Source organism: Balaenoptera borealis (genome assembly GCF_965194805.1).
Source record: "Balaenoptera borealis genome assembly, chromosome: 1".
Lineage (NCBI taxonomy): Eukaryota > Metazoa > Chordata > Mammalia > Artiodactyla > Balaenopteridae > Balaenoptera > Balaenoptera borealis.
The window spans coordinates 158,444,206-158,463,771 of NC_138860.1; the positions used below are offsets into that span (position 1 = coordinate 158,444,206).

The 19,566-nt window shown below is 49.1% G+C and overlaps 1 protein-coding gene across 5 annotated transcripts in view; it reads right to left on the minus strand.

Moving 5' to 3' along the window:
- Positions 1-18,710, minus strand: part of KDM4A (lysine demethylase 4A) — a 41,975-nt gene extending 23,265 nt beyond the window's left edge. Inside the window, exons 1-11 of one of the 5 annotated variants that reach the window (XM_082364357.1) lie at positions 18,559-18,709; positions 15,731-15,907; positions 14,930-15,105; positions 12,091-12,205; positions 10,357-10,550; positions 8,244-8,293; positions 7,414-7,517; positions 6,871-7,008; positions 5,908-6,158; positions 4,235-4,434; positions 2,766-3,160 (exon numbers count right to left, since the gene is read on the minus strand). In XM_082364357.1, coding sequence (XP_082220483.1) covers positions 2,766-3,160; positions 4,235-4,434; positions 5,908-6,158; positions 6,871-7,008; positions 7,414-7,517; positions 8,244-8,293; positions 10,357-10,550; positions 12,091-12,205; positions 14,930-15,105; positions 15,731-15,868 — 1,761 coding nt within the window. In that variant the 5' untranslated portion in view covers positions 15,869-15,907; positions 18,559-18,709. Of the gene's footprint in view, positions 1-2,765; positions 3,161-4,234; positions 4,435-5,907; positions 6,159-6,223; positions 6,537-6,870; positions 7,009-7,413; positions 7,518-8,243; positions 8,294-10,356; positions 10,551-12,090; positions 12,206-14,929; positions 15,106-15,730; positions 15,908-18,264; positions 18,309-18,558 lie in introns of those variants that run through there. The other 4 variants (XM_082364358.1, XM_082364359.1, XM_082364361.1 and 1 more) reach the window with 4 other exon arrangements.
- Between the last annotated feature and the right edge of the window lie 856 nt (positions 18,711-19,566).

Genomic DNA, 19,566 nt, shown 5'->3' on the forward strand with positions numbered 1-19,566 from the left:
GAAATCACATGACATCCGGATTTGCTATAAAATACTTCAGCAAATAAAAAAAGGACAGTTGGGGACTTCCTTGGCGGTCCAGTAGTTAGAACTCAGCGCTTTCACTGCGCCAGAGGTTCAATCCCTGGTCAGGGAACTAAGATCCCACAAGTTGCACAGCCACAAAGAAGAAAAAAAAAAAGGACAGATGAAGTAAACGTGGCAAAATATTGACAACTGTTAGATCTTGACGATAAGTATTTGTAGTTCACTGTATTATACCATATGCATCTTCGTGTATTAAAAAACGTGTTATAGAAATCTTCAATCTCCAAAAACACATGGCAGGGAAACTTCCACTGCCCCCCACCCCCTGACTCTCAAGTCAAAGAGCCTCAGAACTCCAGGACCCGGCTCCTGACACGGCCCACCTACACCTCCCAAGGCCTTCTCATCCCATATGCCTGAGACCAACAAAACCATTGTGGACCCCCGACCTGCTCTGACCCTGGCAGGAGCCCCCAGCACCAAACAGAACCCTCTCCTCCCCTAGATTCCCGCTCCAATTTCATCCCATCCGCCCAGCATGCTCCCGCTAAGCTCCTTCCCCTGCTGTCTCTCTGCCTCCTCACCCCAACCCCAGGCCGAGATGCTAACTCTTCCACTTGTGCTGCAATGATCATCACCAGGTACTAGAATTCCCCGCTCGCATCTATTTGCCTAGACTATGAGCTCCTTGAAGGCACAGTCCTAGCCCAGAGCAGGCGTACAAACCATTACAGAGTAGAGCGAAGAGGACGCCAGCATGTCAAGGGGAGAGGTGGGAGAGATGGCAGGTGACGGAGCGGAGAAGTTATTACCATCAGGCTGCAGCTGAGGTCCACACACAAACAAAAAAGAACCAAGAAGACACGCTACGGTTTTGGGGCAGGGGTTGCACGAGAGAGGCGTGTCGGAGAGAAGCCTCCTCTCCCAGCATATTCCCGCGGGAGGAGTCCTGGCTTTCACTTTCTGGCATCTGCCTTTTGCAGAGGCAGTGCATTCCTGTGTGCACAACACACAGAAGGTGAGTGGGAAACTCTCTGCCGCTGTGAGAGGGGCCTGAGTCGTCCAGGGCCGCCTGTGACTAGGTGGGTCATCTGTCTAATTGAGGGTAAATGAGCGGCAGGGCTATTCGGCCACGGGTTAGAAGCCACTCTCTTCAACCATTTTAACTGGTAACAAAGCGGCATTCTGAGTGCCACGTGCCCGCCTCCTGTATCCATAACTTAACTGGTTCCTAATTTGGGAGGAAAAAGGATGGCTGTTATTTATGTATTGCTCCCACCACCAAAAAAAAAAAAAAGCCACCAAAAACTTGACTCTGTGGTTAAGATTGCGTCAGCAGTAACATGTGGTCTGAACAACGCAGTCAAGTGTCTGGTAAGTCCTTGCTATTGTTAGCGGCTTCTGTGGTTGTGAATTCAGCTGGAGGAAAGCAAGTCAGGAGGACAGGGCAAGAGAAGGACAGCGTGGCCTGCAGAGACAGCAGGATGCACAAGAGGGCACAGAGCTTTGGGAAGGATGGCTGGGATGCGGCCACAGGGAACCTAAGGGGTTCTGGTTTCCAAGCGGAAGAGCCCTCTCCTGCGGAAGCAGCCACAGGAGGGCAGAGGGAGCGGCGATCAGAGGCAACGAGAAGGCTGCACGGTGGTGTGTGGTGGATGCCCACACGCCGTGTGAGAGGGAGGGGGGACCTTCAGGTGGAGAAAGGGGGTCTACAGAAACTGAGCCCGAGATTCAGAGAAGGCGGAAAGAAAAACTACATCGGGTGTTCAAGACAAGGGGAAAAACCAACCACAGAAAGGCACTGCTGAAAAAACTAGAGGAATTTTAAGTGTTAGTATTTCAGCCAAAGAAAAGATAAAGCCAACAAGCCAATGGTTAATATGAAAAAATAACAAGGGTACACGTGGGGCTCGTGACAGTATTCTATTTGCATATACTTTTAAAATGTTTCATAATAAAAACTTTTAGATGATAAATTTTTCAAAGGTGAAGGGAAGGGAACGGGGAAGTCTGTGCTGACTTCTACTACCTGCCAGTGACCCCACTCCACCCCCAGCCTGGGCTGCAACTTACCCATAGGCTGCGAGGCTGGGGAGAGAGCAGGTCACCAGGGCAGGCCTGAGTCAGCTGCACCCAACGTGGCCCTGCTGTATCCCACTCAGACCCACCAAACGCCTTTCTACACAGAACAAACAAAAGACAGAGCTTTTGGCAACAGCATGTCCTGAGAGGAAGCCTGAACAGACATGTCCACGGTTACAGCTCTGGAGTTCATCCTGGCCTCCAAAACGATGCTGCGTTAGCAGTGTTATACTGGGAGGGGAAGAATGAAGAGGGGAGTAGAGGGAGAACTCCCAGGGGAGTCCAGGGTAAGAAAGGGCACCTCACCCCAACCCTCAAACCCTGCAACCACTGCCACTCTAATCCTGGCCCCTAAGGCCAGGAGGGGCAGAGGATGCACCCAACTCAGCTGAAGATCCACCGAGGGCGGCCACTGAGGCTGCAAGGCAATTCTTTGGAACAACAGTCCCACAGAGATAAGAGAAAGAAACTCCGAGCAAAAGAACAAGCTGAAGTGACCCACTGCCACCTGGCTTTTGCTTGACACAATTGCAGACCGGCGGTCCATCCTGAGGGTCTCTCCTGCCATCTGGGACTCTGCAGCAGCCCAGCCCCAGAACCACCTCCCTCCCCAACACAGGAGGCCCACTGCCCCCCACCCCACCCAGCACCCATACCTCGGCCAGCTCCCGCTCGTTGATGCTCCTGGTGGCACCCCCTTTCTTCCTCGTGCATGACTCTCCTGCAGTGACCCTGTCGTCCCCTTTGGCGTAGCTGTGCACAGTGAGGACTCCCGTTTGCCCCTGGACTCGGCAGGACAGAGGCTCACTGGTTTCTGAATCGGAAGAAATAGAATCCCGTGAAGAACCAGAGCCCAGGCTGGAAGATGACTTCTTTTTGGAGCCTGAGAAGACGAGGCGACCCCCAAAAGAAACCGGATTCACAGAAAGGTCCAAGGCAGCCCCTTCCTGATCTTCCTCCTCTTCCTCCTCCTCCTCCTCCTCCTCATCCTCTTCTTCCAGCTTGACATTTTTAAGCTCTTCAAATTTGACTTCGGTGGAGTCGGAATAATCTGAAACACACAGACACATTGGACAGAGCCCACTTTCTCTTGTGCTTCTGAACTTCAAGAAAGGCAGAGTGACAAGACCAAGGAACATGGGCAGCAAGTGAGGCCTGGCTCTGAACTCTGACTCCACCACCGACAGGGTGCCTGTGTGATCTGGGGCGAGCTGCTTAGCCTCTCTGGGCCTCCAGTTTCATCCTCTGTAACTTGAGGATACTACCACCTCTCTCCAGGGTTCTTAAGTAAGATTGCTGCGTGTAAGGTGGGAGCACAGCCTTGCACACAGCAGACACTCAGTTAAGTGGCAGCTGTCACTTCCTCATAAGTCTCCTGCAGCTCAGTAGAGACCCAGAGAAGCCAGGCTAGAAAAACTGCTCAACAGAAGGCAGCAGGGCCCCAGGGTCCAAGTCCATAGTGCTGACTGGCTCTCAGCAGACACTCCGAGGTCCTGTCGACGCAGAGATCCTCCAAGCCTGACCCGAGACTGATACAAGCCCCTTCCTAACACATCTATCCTCAACAACCGACCTAGTGAACGCTTTCAAACACTGTACTGGACCGCACTGTCCTTTCCTAAAATACAAACAGCCTCTCAAGCCTCCCAATGAGCAAACTCTCAGGCGGTAGGCAGTCCCCCCATCGTCTCATCCCATTTCTCAGGTCGCTCCTGTGACACACCTGTCTCCCACCCTTCCCGCTCCTTGTTCAAATCACAGGAAATCACTGCCAGCTCCCCAAAGAGCTCATGCTTGTGCACGTCTCCGGGCCTGGGCCCCTGCTCCTCCTATCAGGGAAGCCCCTTCTATGACGTCCCCAGTCTGTCTGCCTGGAAAATCGCTGCTTACTCCGTAAGAGTTAATTCACGGGCACTTCACCAGGCAGAGGGTGGGCGGGGGCCTTTCCTCCACGTTCCTCAGCCACCCCGGGTGACCCCAACCACAGCGCTTCCCACACTCCAATCACACCATCCGCTCACAGACCCGCCTCCCCTTTGTCACATCTGCGACCCTGCACTGATGTGGCGTCCCACACAGAAAAGAATGATCAGGGCTGTGGGGAAAAATACCATAACCAACTCACCTGGGAAGGTGAGACCGTCCTCAACTTGGCGCACGGAGCTGTGGGTGGGCCTCACAGGAGCAAGGGCGGCCTGGCACTCCGCCATATCATACTGTCCAGAGCCCAGCTCCTCCCTGGGGAAGAGCTCGCTCTGACTCACCTCCTGTGGGATTTCAAGACAAACTCGGTGCCTCTTTGTCCCGATACGGTGCTTGGCCAGGCTGCAAGGAGGAGGGCAAACTTTTTAAGAGCCCCAGGATACATCTGCTTACACAAACACCTCCCCACACAACCCAAAATCAACGGCCAGGGCCTGCTTCACACTTCGGTGCCACCTGAGACCAGGAACCTCACCTCCCTGAGCCTGTTCCATCAAGTGCAAATAGGGATGTCACCACCCCCTTCACAGGTTTGACATGAGGCTTAAGAAAAGGTGTGCTGAGCACCTGCCAGAGCGCCTGGTGTATAGTAGGTCCCTGATAAATGTTCCTCCTTTCTTCCCCACACAGCCCAGGAGAAACGCTCCTGAGGACAGATGCTCCGGCTCAGACACCGAGGACCCTGGCCCCTGCCCTTGCGCGTCTCATTTCCTTCACTACTCTCTCCTTTTCAAAAAGCCCTCAAATGGGGACTTCCCTGGTGGTGCAGTGGTTAAGAATCCGCTTACCAATGCAGGGGACACAGATTTGAGCCCTGGTCCGGGAAGATCCCACACGCCGCGGAGCAACTAAGCCCGTGTGCCACAACTACTGAGCCTACGCCCTAGAGCCCCGCGAGCCACAACTACTGAGCCCGTACTCTAGAGCCGGCGAGCCACAACTACTGAGCCCTAGAGCCCGCGAGCCACAACTGCTGAGCCCACGTGCCACAACTACTGAAGCCCGTACGCCTAAAGCCCGTGCTCCGCAACAAGAGAAGCCACTGCAGTGAGAAGCCCGCGCACCGCAACGAAGAGTAGCCCCCGCTCTCCACAACTAGAGAAAGCCCGCGCACAGCAACAAAAACCCAACGCAGGGCTTCCCTGGTGGCACAGTGGTTGAGAATCTGCCTGCCAATGCAGGGGACACGGGTTCGAGCCCTGGTCTGGGAAGATCCCACATGCCGCGGAGCAACTAGGCCCGTGAGCCACAACTACTGAGCCTGCGCGTCTGGAGCCTGTGCTCCGCAGCAAGAGAGGCCGCGATAGTGAGAGGCCCACGCACCGCGATGAAGAGTGGTCCTCGCTTGCCACAACTAGAGAAAGCCCTCGCACAGAAACGAAGACCCAACACAGCCAAAAATAAATAAATAATAAATGAATAAATAAATAAATAAAAAAAAAAAAAAAAAAAAAACCAACGCAGTCAAAAATAAAAAAAATAATAATAAATTAATAAATAAATAAATTTATTTTTTAAAAAGCCCTCAAACGGCAATGAGAAAACTGGCTTCTCTGGCTCAGAGGGAGCCATGCCCTCGCACGCACGTGAGCCTTGCTCCAGCAGACTACAGCCCATGTAGAGGTGCTACCACCCTTGGGTGGCAGCCATGAGGAAGCGCCTGAACACCTCACTGAGGATTCTGGGGCCTGTACCAAGAAAAACATTCCCTCAGCTGTGCTCAAACACCCCACTCAGAAGCAGCCTCTCGGCAGGCTACGGGAGCTGCCAGACACGCCTCCCTCAGGCAGCTGGGCCCGAGGGCTGCAGGGTTACCTCCTCTTCAGGTCACCCTCCTCTCCATCCTCAACCCCCTCCATGTCGTCCTCCTCCGGGCACTCCTCCTCCTTCCGGGCTCTCGGGGCCAGTTCACTCTCCTTGAGAAACTCGGCCGCTTCTGGCGTGGGCAGAGTGTGGTCGATGACAGTGCTGTCCTTCCCAGCTTTCCAGAGTTTGTACCTTTCTGGCTGGAACTTCCTCACAAACACATCCATGGAGATCTTCACCATGTCCTTTCTGCAGGAGCACTGTCGCAAGGTGCCAGAGGAGCTCCAGGTGAGACACTTTCCCTGCTCCTCCCCCGACCCCCTCCTCCCATCTCCTCCCTCCGAATGGGAAAAGACACAAGACGGATTAAGGCTGAATTGTTTGGGTTCACAGGCTGAGGACATAACGTCCTTGCAGAGCCTTCACACATGAAAGGAAGCAGGGAAAAAAGGGTGGAGGACACATGGCACTGGGGCGAGTCAACCTGGGCGCTAACTAGGGCGCATGGAGAACGGTTACAGATGAGGCTCAGCGTTAGACCCTGGATGGTCAATGTCCACCTTCCCTCTGCTGTCTATCCAAGCCAGGAGCACAGGAGCGAGTCTACTCCCAGCCAAACGTCCAGCCCTGCTGCTTCCCTAATGTAAAAGGAAGCCCTTAAGATTTCTCCTAGACGGAGAAATCCCAGAGTGGCTAAAGCAAGAAATAGCACAGTGTGTAGGTGTAGTTTTAATGCTCAATGGACTCAAGCATGGAAACCTCATTTTATACAACTCAAATCTCAACAAATCTTTTAAAATTCTTTGTGAATACAAGATGCTGGCACTTTTGCACATTCCCCGCCACTCTGCTTCTGAATTCCAGCAGCTCAAAGAAATGTTCTAATCACCAGCCAGTGTATCTAAGAAGGTTGGCTGGCTCAACCAGTCATTTTTAGACACAGTTATTGTGAAGGAAACCCAGCGGACTTACCAGCACAGCTTGTTTGCCATACTCGATCCACCGCCGGGTAGCAAAATTAGTGGACTCAGCACAGTTGAAGCCATGGTTAAAGCCGGCATGGTACCCGTAAGGGAAAGTGATCATAAATTCTCCAGCTTCCTGAGTCACCTGAACAAGAGCAAACGGGAAGCAGCTGCAGCAAACGGCAGGCGTCTAGAGACCTGGAAAGTTGTGTTCCAGCTCTGCCACAACTGAGCTTAGTGGCCAGGGATGGGTCACAAAACCACTGGGGACTTGGTGTCTTCTGTGACATGCAAAGCCTCTACACATCAGACACCATGACTGTAATTAATGACTCCTCCAGATGACACTGTTCAAGGGGGCTTGACCCTCCTCTGGCACCAGGAAGGGGTAGCCCACCTTTAATGCTTCGAGATCAAAGGATGATACAGATTAGCCCTGGCCCACACCTGGTACAGAGAATCAAGTAGAATAAAGCTCCTCTGTGAAACACACGCCAGAAAGGGTGGTTTCCGTGTAAGCCAAGGGCTGCTGTGTGCAAAATCCACTCACCTTGTCAAAGGGAATTCCGTATTTCTTCAGCATTAAAGGAGAAATCAAGGTCATCTTATGGCGGAGAAAAGCCTCACAGCTTTGAGCACTGCCCGGGAAAAAGCCTGTTTAATTGAAAATGGGCACAGTTAATACACAGCCCCACACTGGCTCTGTAACCCTGGAGTCACCTCACACCGTGCATCTCATCTACATGATAAGGAAGATGAATCACCAACGTGACCTCCACAGATTCTTCTAGCTTCAGGTCAATCCTAAGGTTCTACAACGAACCTCTGGGCTGTCTCCCGTGTAGGCTGTTACATGGGTGATTAATCAAATCCTGTTTGGGGGATTGCCCCAGGTGCCTCTGTTCTCACAAAGACCTTTGAACAATTTAGAGCCTTTCTCCATTCACTGGGATACTCAATCGTTTGTTAGTAACACAACTACAGCACACATGACCCAAGCTCTTGTGAAACAGGCTCTGTAGAGGTTCAAATCTATTAGAGTCCACTTAAAAGAACCAAAGCATAAAATTCAATTTTGACTTGATGATTTGGGTTTTTGGCAAAAGAACCAGACCCAATATGACCAATACACTATCCCTGGTCAAATAAACCCATGCATGATAAAATTGAGGCAAACACAGTCTAAGACTTAGTAAGTCCCTTCCCAAGACAAAGCGGGAAAAGGCTCTGATTTTAGTCGCTCTGATATGTAACCGATCTGGCAGTCTGGCTCACTCCCCACACGTGGGCCTGAGAAAGGACCACAGCAAGTGGACACCTCAGAGCAATGAGCGCAGCTCACAGGCAGGTCTGACCCAGCAAGCGGAGCGGACCCCGTACCTTTGGCCAGGCGCTCCAGCCGCTTTCCGTGCTCAGGCGGGACGGAGTACCTGCAAGCACACAGAAGCACCGGCCGCTGAGCAGAGGGGCTCGTCCCCCCTTTCAGAACAGCTTGAAATATCAGACTTTTCAACTTCCCAACCACGAGAACTAGATAGGGATCTGGAGAAATGAAGTATTAGACTGTTTGGGCAGAGGAGGGCAGAGCACATGCACAAGTGTGAGCGATTTTATCTTTTATATTCATTCATTTAACATTTATTGAATATTTACCATGAACCAGGATTTATGGTACACACTCAGTGTTGCTCTCCTTTATAATGTTGTTCATGCAATAAAAGTTTAAAAAAAAAAAAAGGAGGAGGGTGGCATTAATGTGCTCCTGGCAGAGCCTGAAGGGCCTAACTGGGATGAGATAGAGGGAGGAAGATGGGAAACGAGGTGACAATGGATCAGGTACCGGAGACCTGGCCCCTATGTGCTGAGCCCATTTCCCTTTGTCTCCACAACCGTGTACTGATTATCCAGTAACCGCTCACTCCTCCACCACTGTGGGTATCTAGACACCATAGGAATTGCCCTTCATTAAAAAACGAACAGAAAAAATAAAAAACACATAGAAGACTATTTAAAACTTTTGCACAACTGTTAAGCTTTATATTCGGGAACTCACAGTGAGTCTGACTTACCCTTACAATGCATTCTAAAGATGATTCCACAACAAAACCTTCCCATCCCAAATAGCTTTCTTATGCAACAAAACAGATGAGGAGCTGAGGAAAATGTCTGTCACCTAAAGGACTCTGTGATCCATCAGGCAACCTTGCACAGAAGTCTCTAAAGGAACCACTTCAGATGACGTAAAGAGTGTATATAGCAACTAGAAAACCTCTTGACTCGAGAACAGAAAGTCCAATTTCAGGGAACTTCAGAGTAAACATGGTGAAGACACAAAAGCTAGAGTCTAGAAGTCTAGCCACCTAAGGAAGGAACTGGGACAGTAGTTAGGGGGTAATCACAGGCTCAAAAGGGTTTTCCCCCTTCCAAGACTGGAAACTGGAAAGCATCTGACAGAAGAAAAGAAAAGCCCTGGGAAAGGATGCGGCTGAAGATACCGGAAAGGAATGGAGACGGATACAGTTTCCACGACTCCCCCTGGCCTGGCCATGGGGTCCCCTCTGGCCTCCTCGCTCCTCCGTCCTCATGCACAGCATGCAAACCACAAGGGACTTCCTTCCTCTGGTTACTCAAGATGCCGTGCTCGCTCTCAAGTGTCTTTGCATGTGTTGTTACAACCACCCAGACACCCTTCCCTCAGTCCCCCTTCCGAAGCCACCACCACCCCACCCAGCCACGTCCTCATCTGCGAGCTCTCGGCTCAGCTGTCCCCTCTTCCAGGGGAGCCTTCTCTAGTCCCCATGCTCACACACCTTCCTGTGTGGACCTAGTACAACCACTGTTCCCCATCGGAGCTTTTCTCCCACTTTCTCTCTCCGGACCAGTCCCCTATCTGTGTGAGGCTGGGCACCTCATCTGTCTTTTGCTTTGCTGAAGGCAGCAGCTTCGCTAACATGCTGAGATAGATGGGTGGGCGCAGGAAGAAACGAGAGAGCTTTCTCGGATTTCTCCCCAGCCAAGCTGCGGCCTCGGTGGAGAGCAGGGAGCGGACGCTGCGTGGTCCTGCGTCCCCTCGTGAGTAAAGCACACACTGCTGCTCACCAAATATTTTTTCCATGAGGAAAAGAAAGCTTTCTATCATCTGAAGAAGTGACTCCAGTCTTGGAAGTCTGCCTCTAAGAAATGCCTCAGGCCTGTTCAGAAAAAGAAACCAGACAGCAGTGGGAGAGCCCCCATGGCTCTCGGTCACTCAGGCCCCTTTCTGTTTTCATACTGTGGTACCAAGTGCCCGGGCCCGCTAACGCCTGCTACTCCAAGGGAGGGAGAGCACCAGAGCTCAAACAGCACCTTACTGCTTGAAAGTCGGAACAAAATGTAACACACCAGTCCCACCCTAAGCCTGCCGAACCAGAATCTGCATTTTGCCTGATTCCAAGGTGTTCCCTGGGCACATGAAAGCTGAGAAGCCCCAGTGCCAAGTGCAGGCCGACTTTACCAGGATTTGGGTTCTCCGAAGTGCAGGTAATTGATGCTGTACAGGTCCATGTCTTCGGTGTGCCAGGCAAAGGATGTCTTCCACATGCCGAAGTACAGGTATGGGGTATTCACGCCCTCAATGGTAATCCCGCTCTCCTTTTCCACCAAGTCCAGGATTGTTTTCAGCCGGCCAATATTCCACTCATCAACATGCTGCAGAGGAAGTTATACTGAATATAAACTGAGGCTCTGAACCCACCAATCACAGAGCAGGTCACAGGTGAGCTGTCACTCCTAACAAAGATTGGGAATAATGTTGAAACTGCATGGCCCTGAAGACCACAGCACCCCTCACTCGCTGCTCAGAGCTGCCACTGGAACCGACGCCATTATACCTCCGAAGGGCAAACACCAGTTGGTGAACACTAGTACATGAAAGATGAAAAAGGAAGGACAGCCACCTGTTCTAAACCCAAGAAGAAGAGTTTGCACAGAAGCTAAAGAAACTTAGGTCAGGACTTCCCTGGTGGTGTAGTGGTTAAGAATCCGCCTGCCAATGCAGGGGACACAGGTTCGGGCCATGGTCCAGGAAGATCCCACATGCCGCGGAGCAACTAAGCCCGTGCACCACAACTACTGAGCCTGCGCTCTAGAGCCCGCAAGCCACAACTACTGAGCCCACGTGCCACAACTACTGAAGTCCGCGCACCCAGAGACCATGCTCCGCAACAAGAGGAGCCACCGCAAAAAGAAGCCCACGCACCGCAACGAAGAGTAGCACCCGCTCGCCGCAACTAGAGAAAGCCCGTGCGCAGCAACAAAGACCCAACGCAGCCAAAAATAAATTAATTTAAAAAAAAAAGAAAAAGAAAGAAACTTAAAAGAGGAAAGTACTCTCAAACCATAAAAAATACAAAGCATGGGAAATCAACTGTCCTAATTTGTGACTTATCTAGCCCTTATTTCCACTGGGCAGTGTCTTCAGTAAAAAGTCTACAATATTATCCTGAGCTGTAAAGGTCATCGAGGAGCCCACTTCCTATAAGTACGTTCTGGATTTATGCCTACAAGCTTCACTTCCCACCACTCAAAAAAGCTGTCATCAACAAAATTGGAATCCACTTTTTAAACGTCTTCCTTCAAATAATTTACAAAAACAATAAATTAATCGGAGTGATAATCCCTAAAACACCCTACAGATTTTTTAATCATCCAAAAAACAGTCCCAAATATTTCTTCCTTGTATCATATCTAAGGCTGTTCTCTATGCCAAAAAGCACTAAATCCTAAGCCAATGCAATTTGTTAAAACAGCTTTTGCTACAGAATCTTGTTTGAGGATTCTGAAAGTCTAAATATGTTTCTCTTCTTAAATATATACCCCTTTCATTATATTGGTCAGTGATCTTTTTTCTTCAGAAACCACATTGCCCTCCCCCAACATTTCATTTACTGTGATCCCACCCTTTCTAGAACTCATCGGAGCTACCACCCACGGACTCTTCTAACAGCCCTTGCTAAGAACACCATATCATCCAATTCACATGTAGAGTGGGAGAAATAAAATTCAGTCACATGCAAAACTACCCACAATTAATTGAGCACAGCCCATCACCTGGTGGTGGGCCATTCCTTTGTCCAGACACCCATTCAGCAAAACAGCTTTTTGGTGCCCACTACATGCTGGGCAGATGAAAATGGTATTAAATTACAAAATCGCAAAAATGCGGCATAGAGATCCCAGGAAGTCTCACCTTTTCATAGAGAGTGCCGTTCACATCTGCGCCATAGATCGGGGGATTGAATGTGAGATTTTTCCAGTATTTCCGTTCAAGCTCTTCAAATTCACTATAGCGTGGGGTACAGTACCTTAAAAAAGTTAAAAAAAAAAAAAAAAGTGTTAGCCACTTATAAGGGACTAAATACATGAGGCATTATGAACGGCACGAGACACAATCCCCTGTTCCAGGGATAGCAAGACATTTCAAATAAACAAGACATAACCTTGGCCTTCAAGGTTCCAATACAGTACCCAGTAACTCCCTCAACATCCCTTCGTGGGTTCTGGGCCCAAAAAAGGTAACGTACACAAAGATGTAAGCCCATCTTCCTTAAGAATGATATCCTCCACTCTTTCAAGAGACTCTACTATAACTACACACTGCACCTGTCAGGAGTGGCCTGGCCACACAGGGAGAAAATATGTTTCCAAACTTGTGAGAACCAAGACTGCAAATCCCTATGTATCCACAGACAACCAAAACCCAGCACATGGAGAGCTGAGGCCCTGGAACAGCATTCACTTCCCTGCACTCTAAGGAAGCGTCTCCAAGAGGGCTCACTTCAGTTGTCACTGCTACATTCCCAGCATCCTATGCAGTGTGGCTAACATTCAACAAATAATCACGCCTGAAAACCAAATATTTTAATAAAAATATAAGATAATCCTAAAAACATAAAAATAGGTTTTTGGGGCTTCCCTGGTGGCGCAGTGGTTGAGAATCTGCCTGCCAATGCAGGGGACACGGGTTCGAGCCCTGGTCTGGGAGGATACCACATGCCGCGGAGCAACTGGGCCTGTGAGCCACAATTACTGAGCCTGCGTGTCTGGAGCCTGTGCTCCGCAACAAGAGAGGTCGCGATAATGAGAGGCCCGCGCACCGCGATGAAGAGTGGCCCCCACTTGCCGCAACTAGAGAAAGCCCTCGCACAGAAACGAAGACCCAACACAGCCGTAAATAAATAAATTAATAAATAAATTTTAAAAAAAAATAGGTTTTTGCACATCAAATGCTCCATTTAGCAAAATACATGTGTATACATATGCTCACACACTCAAATACACACACACCCCTATTATATATATATATATCTCTCCCAACATACCATTAAAAATATCTGTACTCTTTAGCTCAATAATCACATACTGAAAACTTACTCCCCAAAAAATCTTTTAAAAATTCAAACCACTTAAAAATTACTACGCAATTTAAAAAGAGTAACGTGTAAACCTAATAGGTATTTGAAACTGCACACTATAACTCAAATGGCCAAAAAACATGATAAGGAGTGGAAGACCAAAATGAAACTGTGTGGAGATAATGAGATGAGTGGGAAAAAAAAAAATCTTACTTTAAATACTGCCTTACATTTTGATGTTAAACTAATAAATAATAAAGTTTAGAACTCTCAAGTTCCCTTTAAATACAAATAATTCTACTTCCAACTGATCTGCTTTAAAAGTTTAGGTTTCTACCCTACTGGGTTTCCTTAAAGCTGCCTGACCACACAGACAGAAATCAAAGGTAAGAATTGGTTGTATTTCAGATGAAGGGAAAAGACATAGGTCCGGCTGATTTAAAAAGAGGTGTCCTGAAAGAAGGTAAGGCCTACCATATGTTGATGAGACAGGAAGAACGGCACAGGGGCCTGAGTGAGGCCAACCCGACGTGAAACAAAGCAAGTGTGCTTGGCATGGCGCAGAGCTAGGAAGCAGACATGAAGACGGCACAGCCTCTCATCTGCAGAGCATGGCACACTTCTTCAACAGGCTTTTACACAGATTCTCTCATTAGACAGCAGGTTGACCAGCAATAAAGATGCTTTAAGAGTTAGGCTGCCAATAAAATTGGAAGCCCACATTTAGAACTGTGCTATGTCAAAGGAAAAGAAGGCAGAGCACAGACGGAGAAAGTGCGCGACCTGATGTGAGATGATAAAGCGCTCCAAGTGTGAAGCCTGGCAAGCTGAGGCTGTACTCCGAGCCTCCACGGCAGAGCCGCAAAAACGTCTGGCTGAAACCAAGATATGCGCGGACCAGGAAGGCTCAGGAGAAGAGGCAAGGGGGAGGGAGGAATCCCTTGTGGAGCCACAAAATGAAGAAGTAACAAGGGAAGGGAGAAGATCCAAGCAAGAGGATTGAGGAGGACTGACTAGTCAGTGACAGCCCAACAAGGGGAACACACAACTTATTCTCTGTAAATCTGAGGTAATGAGAGCAAAATATTAAAAACAGCAGAGGAAAACAACTGAAAACAGCAGGCCTGAACAAAGATGTTTCCAACAGAGACAAGAACATACAGATGATGATGGAGTGATAGAAAACACCAACCAGCTTGGTAGTTCACTCACATTGGGTTAATGTCACAAAGGAAATGAGATAGCATCTGTAGGGGTAGTAAGGAGTCTGACATGATTAAAGACAGCAGGACCCAGAAGGAAGAGATTAACTTAAACTACGAAGGCCACTTTTTGATAAGTGGGTGGTATCAATACATCCGGCCAATGCTCCTCTTGAAACAACTCCAAGTTTCCCCTTTGCAACTTTGCAAATTATTAGAGTCAGAAAATGATCCTACTTTTGAAGGAAAAACAATGGGATTACTTTATGTAAAAATATATACAAGTTTAGACTGTGACTGTGTACTGCCATGAGGAACGCTTCCATGTAAAGAGCGGACAGAGAGACAGATGCTAGAGGTGAGGAAATTGTTCTTCAGTGGGATGGCAGCAGTCCTGGAGACGACTGCTTTGCACATGAGATATTAGGTCCCAGATGCTAGGACAGGTGGGAAGGAATGTGTTTTCACTCACTTATCGCTATTGGCTATCTTGCGGAACTCTCGAACAGTCATGGCTTTCTTCTGTATGTTGTACTGAGTAAAGAGGCCAGACTGCCCAGTCACCAGCTGCTGGATCGGGGCAGGAATGACCAGGTCATCAATATCATCATAGGACGCTCGTGGCTTCCACTCCTTTGGAGGAACAACCTGTAGGGAACACAAGAAACAAAGAGATCAGAAACTTGACAAGCTGGTCAGAGTCCAAGAAGTGTGCAGGCCAACAGCCGATTCTACTAAAAAGTCACGTGGATTTAACCATGCTCACCCAAACACGGCAAGTCACACTGTCATGCTAGCCCTGATCCAGTTCTGCTACCAACTAGCTGCCTAGTTGCAATGATCTAAGGTACGGAATTCTCAGCCTCAGAATCTTATCTGGGCACCAAGACAGGAGGTTGAAGAGTTGATTCTCTCTCAATCTAACAGGAAGTTCACATGGGAAGCCAAATTACTATCAGAGTGCTGGATGAGACTGAAACCGAGAACGAGAGAAGTTGGATTGATGAAAACACCCTTCTCCACCAAGAGATGGAAGCACCACAGCAGCTGGCCCTGGGACACTGCTCTCTTCCTCCCTTTTAAACATTCTAAGCAGCTCTTCTCCAACCTAAAAAGAGATACTTCAGATGTTAACGAAAGGAATTAACTTGTAAATAGGACAGCAAATATTCAACTACCACCAAGCCTGCCTTTCAGTAAAACTCGGTTCTTCCAGCCTTCATTTAGGAAAAATCTTACTGCCACCCTGAGTCCCAAAGGCCCCGTCCCCCACCTTAGCCAGCCCAGCCCGATGAGCTCCTTGGGATTCAATGTAGGCAATATAACGACTGAAGTTCCGGAACTCCTCCATAGTCGGGTAAAAGGTCATTATCCGAGCACTGGGATTCAAGGTTTCAGATTCAGAAGCCATTTTCCCTCCTTTTTGAGGTCACTTTGGTCAGGCAGGAATCTGAAGAAATACATTAAGAACATAAAATTATATAAAATGTGGGCTTCCCTGGCGGCGCAGTGGTTAAGAATCCGCCTGCCGATGCACGGGACACGGGTTCGAGCCCTGGTCTGGGAAGATCCCACATGCCGCGGAGCAACTAAGCCTGTGCGCCAGAACTACTGAGCCTGCGCTCTAGAGTCCGCAAGCCACAGCTACGGAAGCCCCTGTGCCTAGAGCCCGTGCTCTGCAACAAGAGAAGCCACCGCAATGACAAGCCTGCACACTGCAATGAAAAGTAGCCCCCGCTCACCACAACTAGAGAAAGCCCCGTGCGCAGCAACAATGACCCAACGCAGCCAAAAATAAATATTTTTTAAAATGTTAAAAAAATTGTATAAAATGTAATTAAGATTGAATGCTGGAAATGTCAGTGCTGAAAATAGTAAAAGATGAAGAAATTCTGAAGCAGCAGTAAGACCTCACACCTGGAATCTGCCTCTAGGCAGGTCATTTAAATGAGTAAGACACACTGGGACAGAAAAGGTTCTGCCTAAAGGATTCTAATGTACAAAATTGCCTGTATTTAAACCTCACTTACATGGAGACATTGTTTCAGCTAAAAAAGGGAAACTATAATTATTTGGTTGTTGGTCCCATCTAACAAAGCAGCTGCCCCGCCCATATGTTACCCTTCTCTTTTCAGCTGCTTCCTTATTCACACCTTGCTAACTGTTTCTAAGTATTAAACTTAATATACTACAACCAGATTTTTTTTTTAATAAAAATCAATCTATGGGCTCCCTTCTAGGGCAAAGCTTTAAAACAGGATTCTAGATTCCCAAGAAAAGTTAGTTGGCTACCAGATTACAAAGTTTAAGGGTTAAAGAGTACCCTGATATTAGTAGCCTGAGCTATGATTTTTAAAACCCTGAAGTGAAATTATTCTCATATCTAAACCAAAATGCAGTTTCAGCACTGCTATACAAAGTCAAGCTAGAGACTAGTTCAACTGCACTGTACCCAGAACTCAAAGGACAAAATTTAAACAGGCAATAAACTGGCAATAAAGGGCAAACTTCATAACTGACTGGAGGTGAAATAAATACTACTTTGTTTTTAGATGAGGCCTTCAGTTAAGTGGGTGCATCCCCATTGCCTGGTAACACAATAGACTATTTTGACTGAATAAGAACCAAGCACACCAGCTAAAAGAAGCCAGTTTAGAAGCAAAAACCGTATGTCCTTTTCTTTACTCAATTCCCCCAATCTGGGTCCCAAAGCCATGGCAGTTCAGCTCCAAGAGTCCCCTTGAGAGCTGGAGCGATCAGAAGGGAGGTAACTGTGTCCAACCTACCAACAATCTAGTAAAAGGCTGGGAAGACAGCATGGAGTAGAACTGTCTTTGGTAGGAGAGAAGACAAGTCCCAGTACCGGCATCTCTCCGGCTTCCATTTCACCAAAAATAAAGTGCGTTCCTGCCCTGGTGCTTTCCTGCACCTCGTCAAACTTTGCATGGCAGATATACTGTAAGCCCTGTTTTACATACCAGGAAATTTACCCACAGTCCTGTAATGTGCTCCTAGTGCTCCTTCCATTACTCTGTGCTGCCTACAGCATAATCTCCACTTAGTCTAAGCCCTTTGCAAGGGCAGATCCAAGTGTAGAGAGGAACCTAAAGTTTTATGCAGTCTTGAAGACCCTTTCTTTAAAAAAAAGAATACAAAATATCTTACTCTTGCAAATTTTATAAAGACACATAATGATGTGAACACAGTGCTAGGGCCCAACGTAGGGCCTCCAAAACCCCTAATGGGGCTTCATCTGCCTCTGGCCTTATTCATCTTTGTAAGCCTAGAACTTAGAACAATGCACGGCACAGAGTAGGCACTCAGTAACTGTTGAGTAACTAATTTCTTTGCTCTTACCTCAATTGCTCATTCCTTTTCTTCTACCCTAGGATTCCCTTCCCTCAATCTATTCCCTGGGGAAAGTTCCCGTTCCCTGACACCTTCCTCCCCCCACCCAGCAACAAAGCCTACTGGTTTAAGAGAGCACTGCCCCAGAGTTAAAACAACTCTGAATACAGATCCAGTCTCTGCCATTTATTAGCTGTGTGACCTTGGCTGTGTAAGCTGCCCGAGTCTCAGTTTCTCCTCCTGTAAAATGGGGATCCCAACCTCCTTGCCCTGCAGGGTTGCTGTGATCAACTCAGATGATGCAAGCGAAACGCTAAGCACTAGGCCGGGTACTTAACAACTCAATAAAGGGAGTTGTTGCTAACAACCACCTCAAACTCCCGTCCCCTCCCCTCGCAGCTGCCCCCGCGGGTATCGCTCCCAAGGTAGCCCCCCGCTCCCAAGGTCCCCGAAGCTCACCGCGTAGACGCCTGGCCCCTCCCGGCCCCGCCGCCTAGGCGAGTGAGTCCGGGCCGCAGGAAGAAGAAAATAAGGCCCAGTAGACCCGCCCACCCTTCCCGACGTCCATTGGCTATAAGAGATTGGAAAGGGCCAATCTCAGGACCCATTTCAGAAGCGCCTGCTCCCATTGACCGAGAACCATGCCTATCACTGACCGCTGAAGACCGCCCTCCGCCCCTCCCCCACCAGGGCTCACGGTCACGGCTACAGAAGCAACAAACCTAAAGGATTCAAAAACCCTCTGGTTCTTACTTAAAGCCCACTGCCCCGGCAGGGCTAAGGCCCGACTTCTGCTGTCGCCACTAGCCGATCCCACTGCTTTTCCAGCCGGCGAAGGACGAAGCTCCGCCTCCTCTAAAGTAGGCCTCTGCGCAGTCGCACAGCGCTCCACAGAGTCAACCAATCCAGGGGCTGCTAGAAGCTTTCAAACAGCCAATGAACGCGCTCTGCAGCCGCCCCAAAGTATTGGCACATCAATCGGCTCAGCCTATGAGCGCCGGCTAGGGCTGTTGCCAGGGGGAAACGCTATACCACTCGCGACCGCGGCCACTGAGAAATCTCTGCTGAATTGCAGAACTGGCCAATCGCAGGCGGGCTTCTGGCCGCCCGTAGGTAATCTGGATTAAAAGAGTTGAGTGCCTAGAAATGGGCTAGGTGGCCAGGGTAAAGGCACTGATGAGGTCGTTGTAGGATGTTTCTAACGAAAGGGTGGGGACAGTATTCTGCGGGGTCAGTAGAACCCTTACCTAAGGTAAAAGTGCGCTGGGGCCCCTTAGGGGTGGCTTCCGAGGTCAAGGAGTTCCTGATAAGGTGACCAACCTGTCCCAGATTGCCCAGTACTGTCTCGGTTTTTAAAACGCAAAAAGTCCCGTGTCTTGGGAACCCCCTCACTTGCCAGCAAACCGGGACATTTCTTGAAAGGAGCAGTTCCTAAGGGGAAAGGAGCTCTGTGGGTCATTAGGACAAGTCCTGAGGGGGGATGTCCTCAGGGTCATTAAAAAGCAGTTCCTCCGTGAGTAGGGATTTGGGGTCATTAGGAGCAGCTCTTGGGGTGGGGGGGGAGAAGATCCCGGAAGTCATTAGACACACTTCTGGCGGTTGAGGGGGTTCCTGGAAGTCATTAGGAACTGTTCCTGAGAGGTAGTGAGTCGCCCTAAGGAGCCCCCAGATTGTCAAGGGTGATGGGGAAGGAAGCAGACAGGACACTCTGATAGGTCAAAGAGAAAAGTAGAATACCCTCAACCTGAGTCATGAAAGATG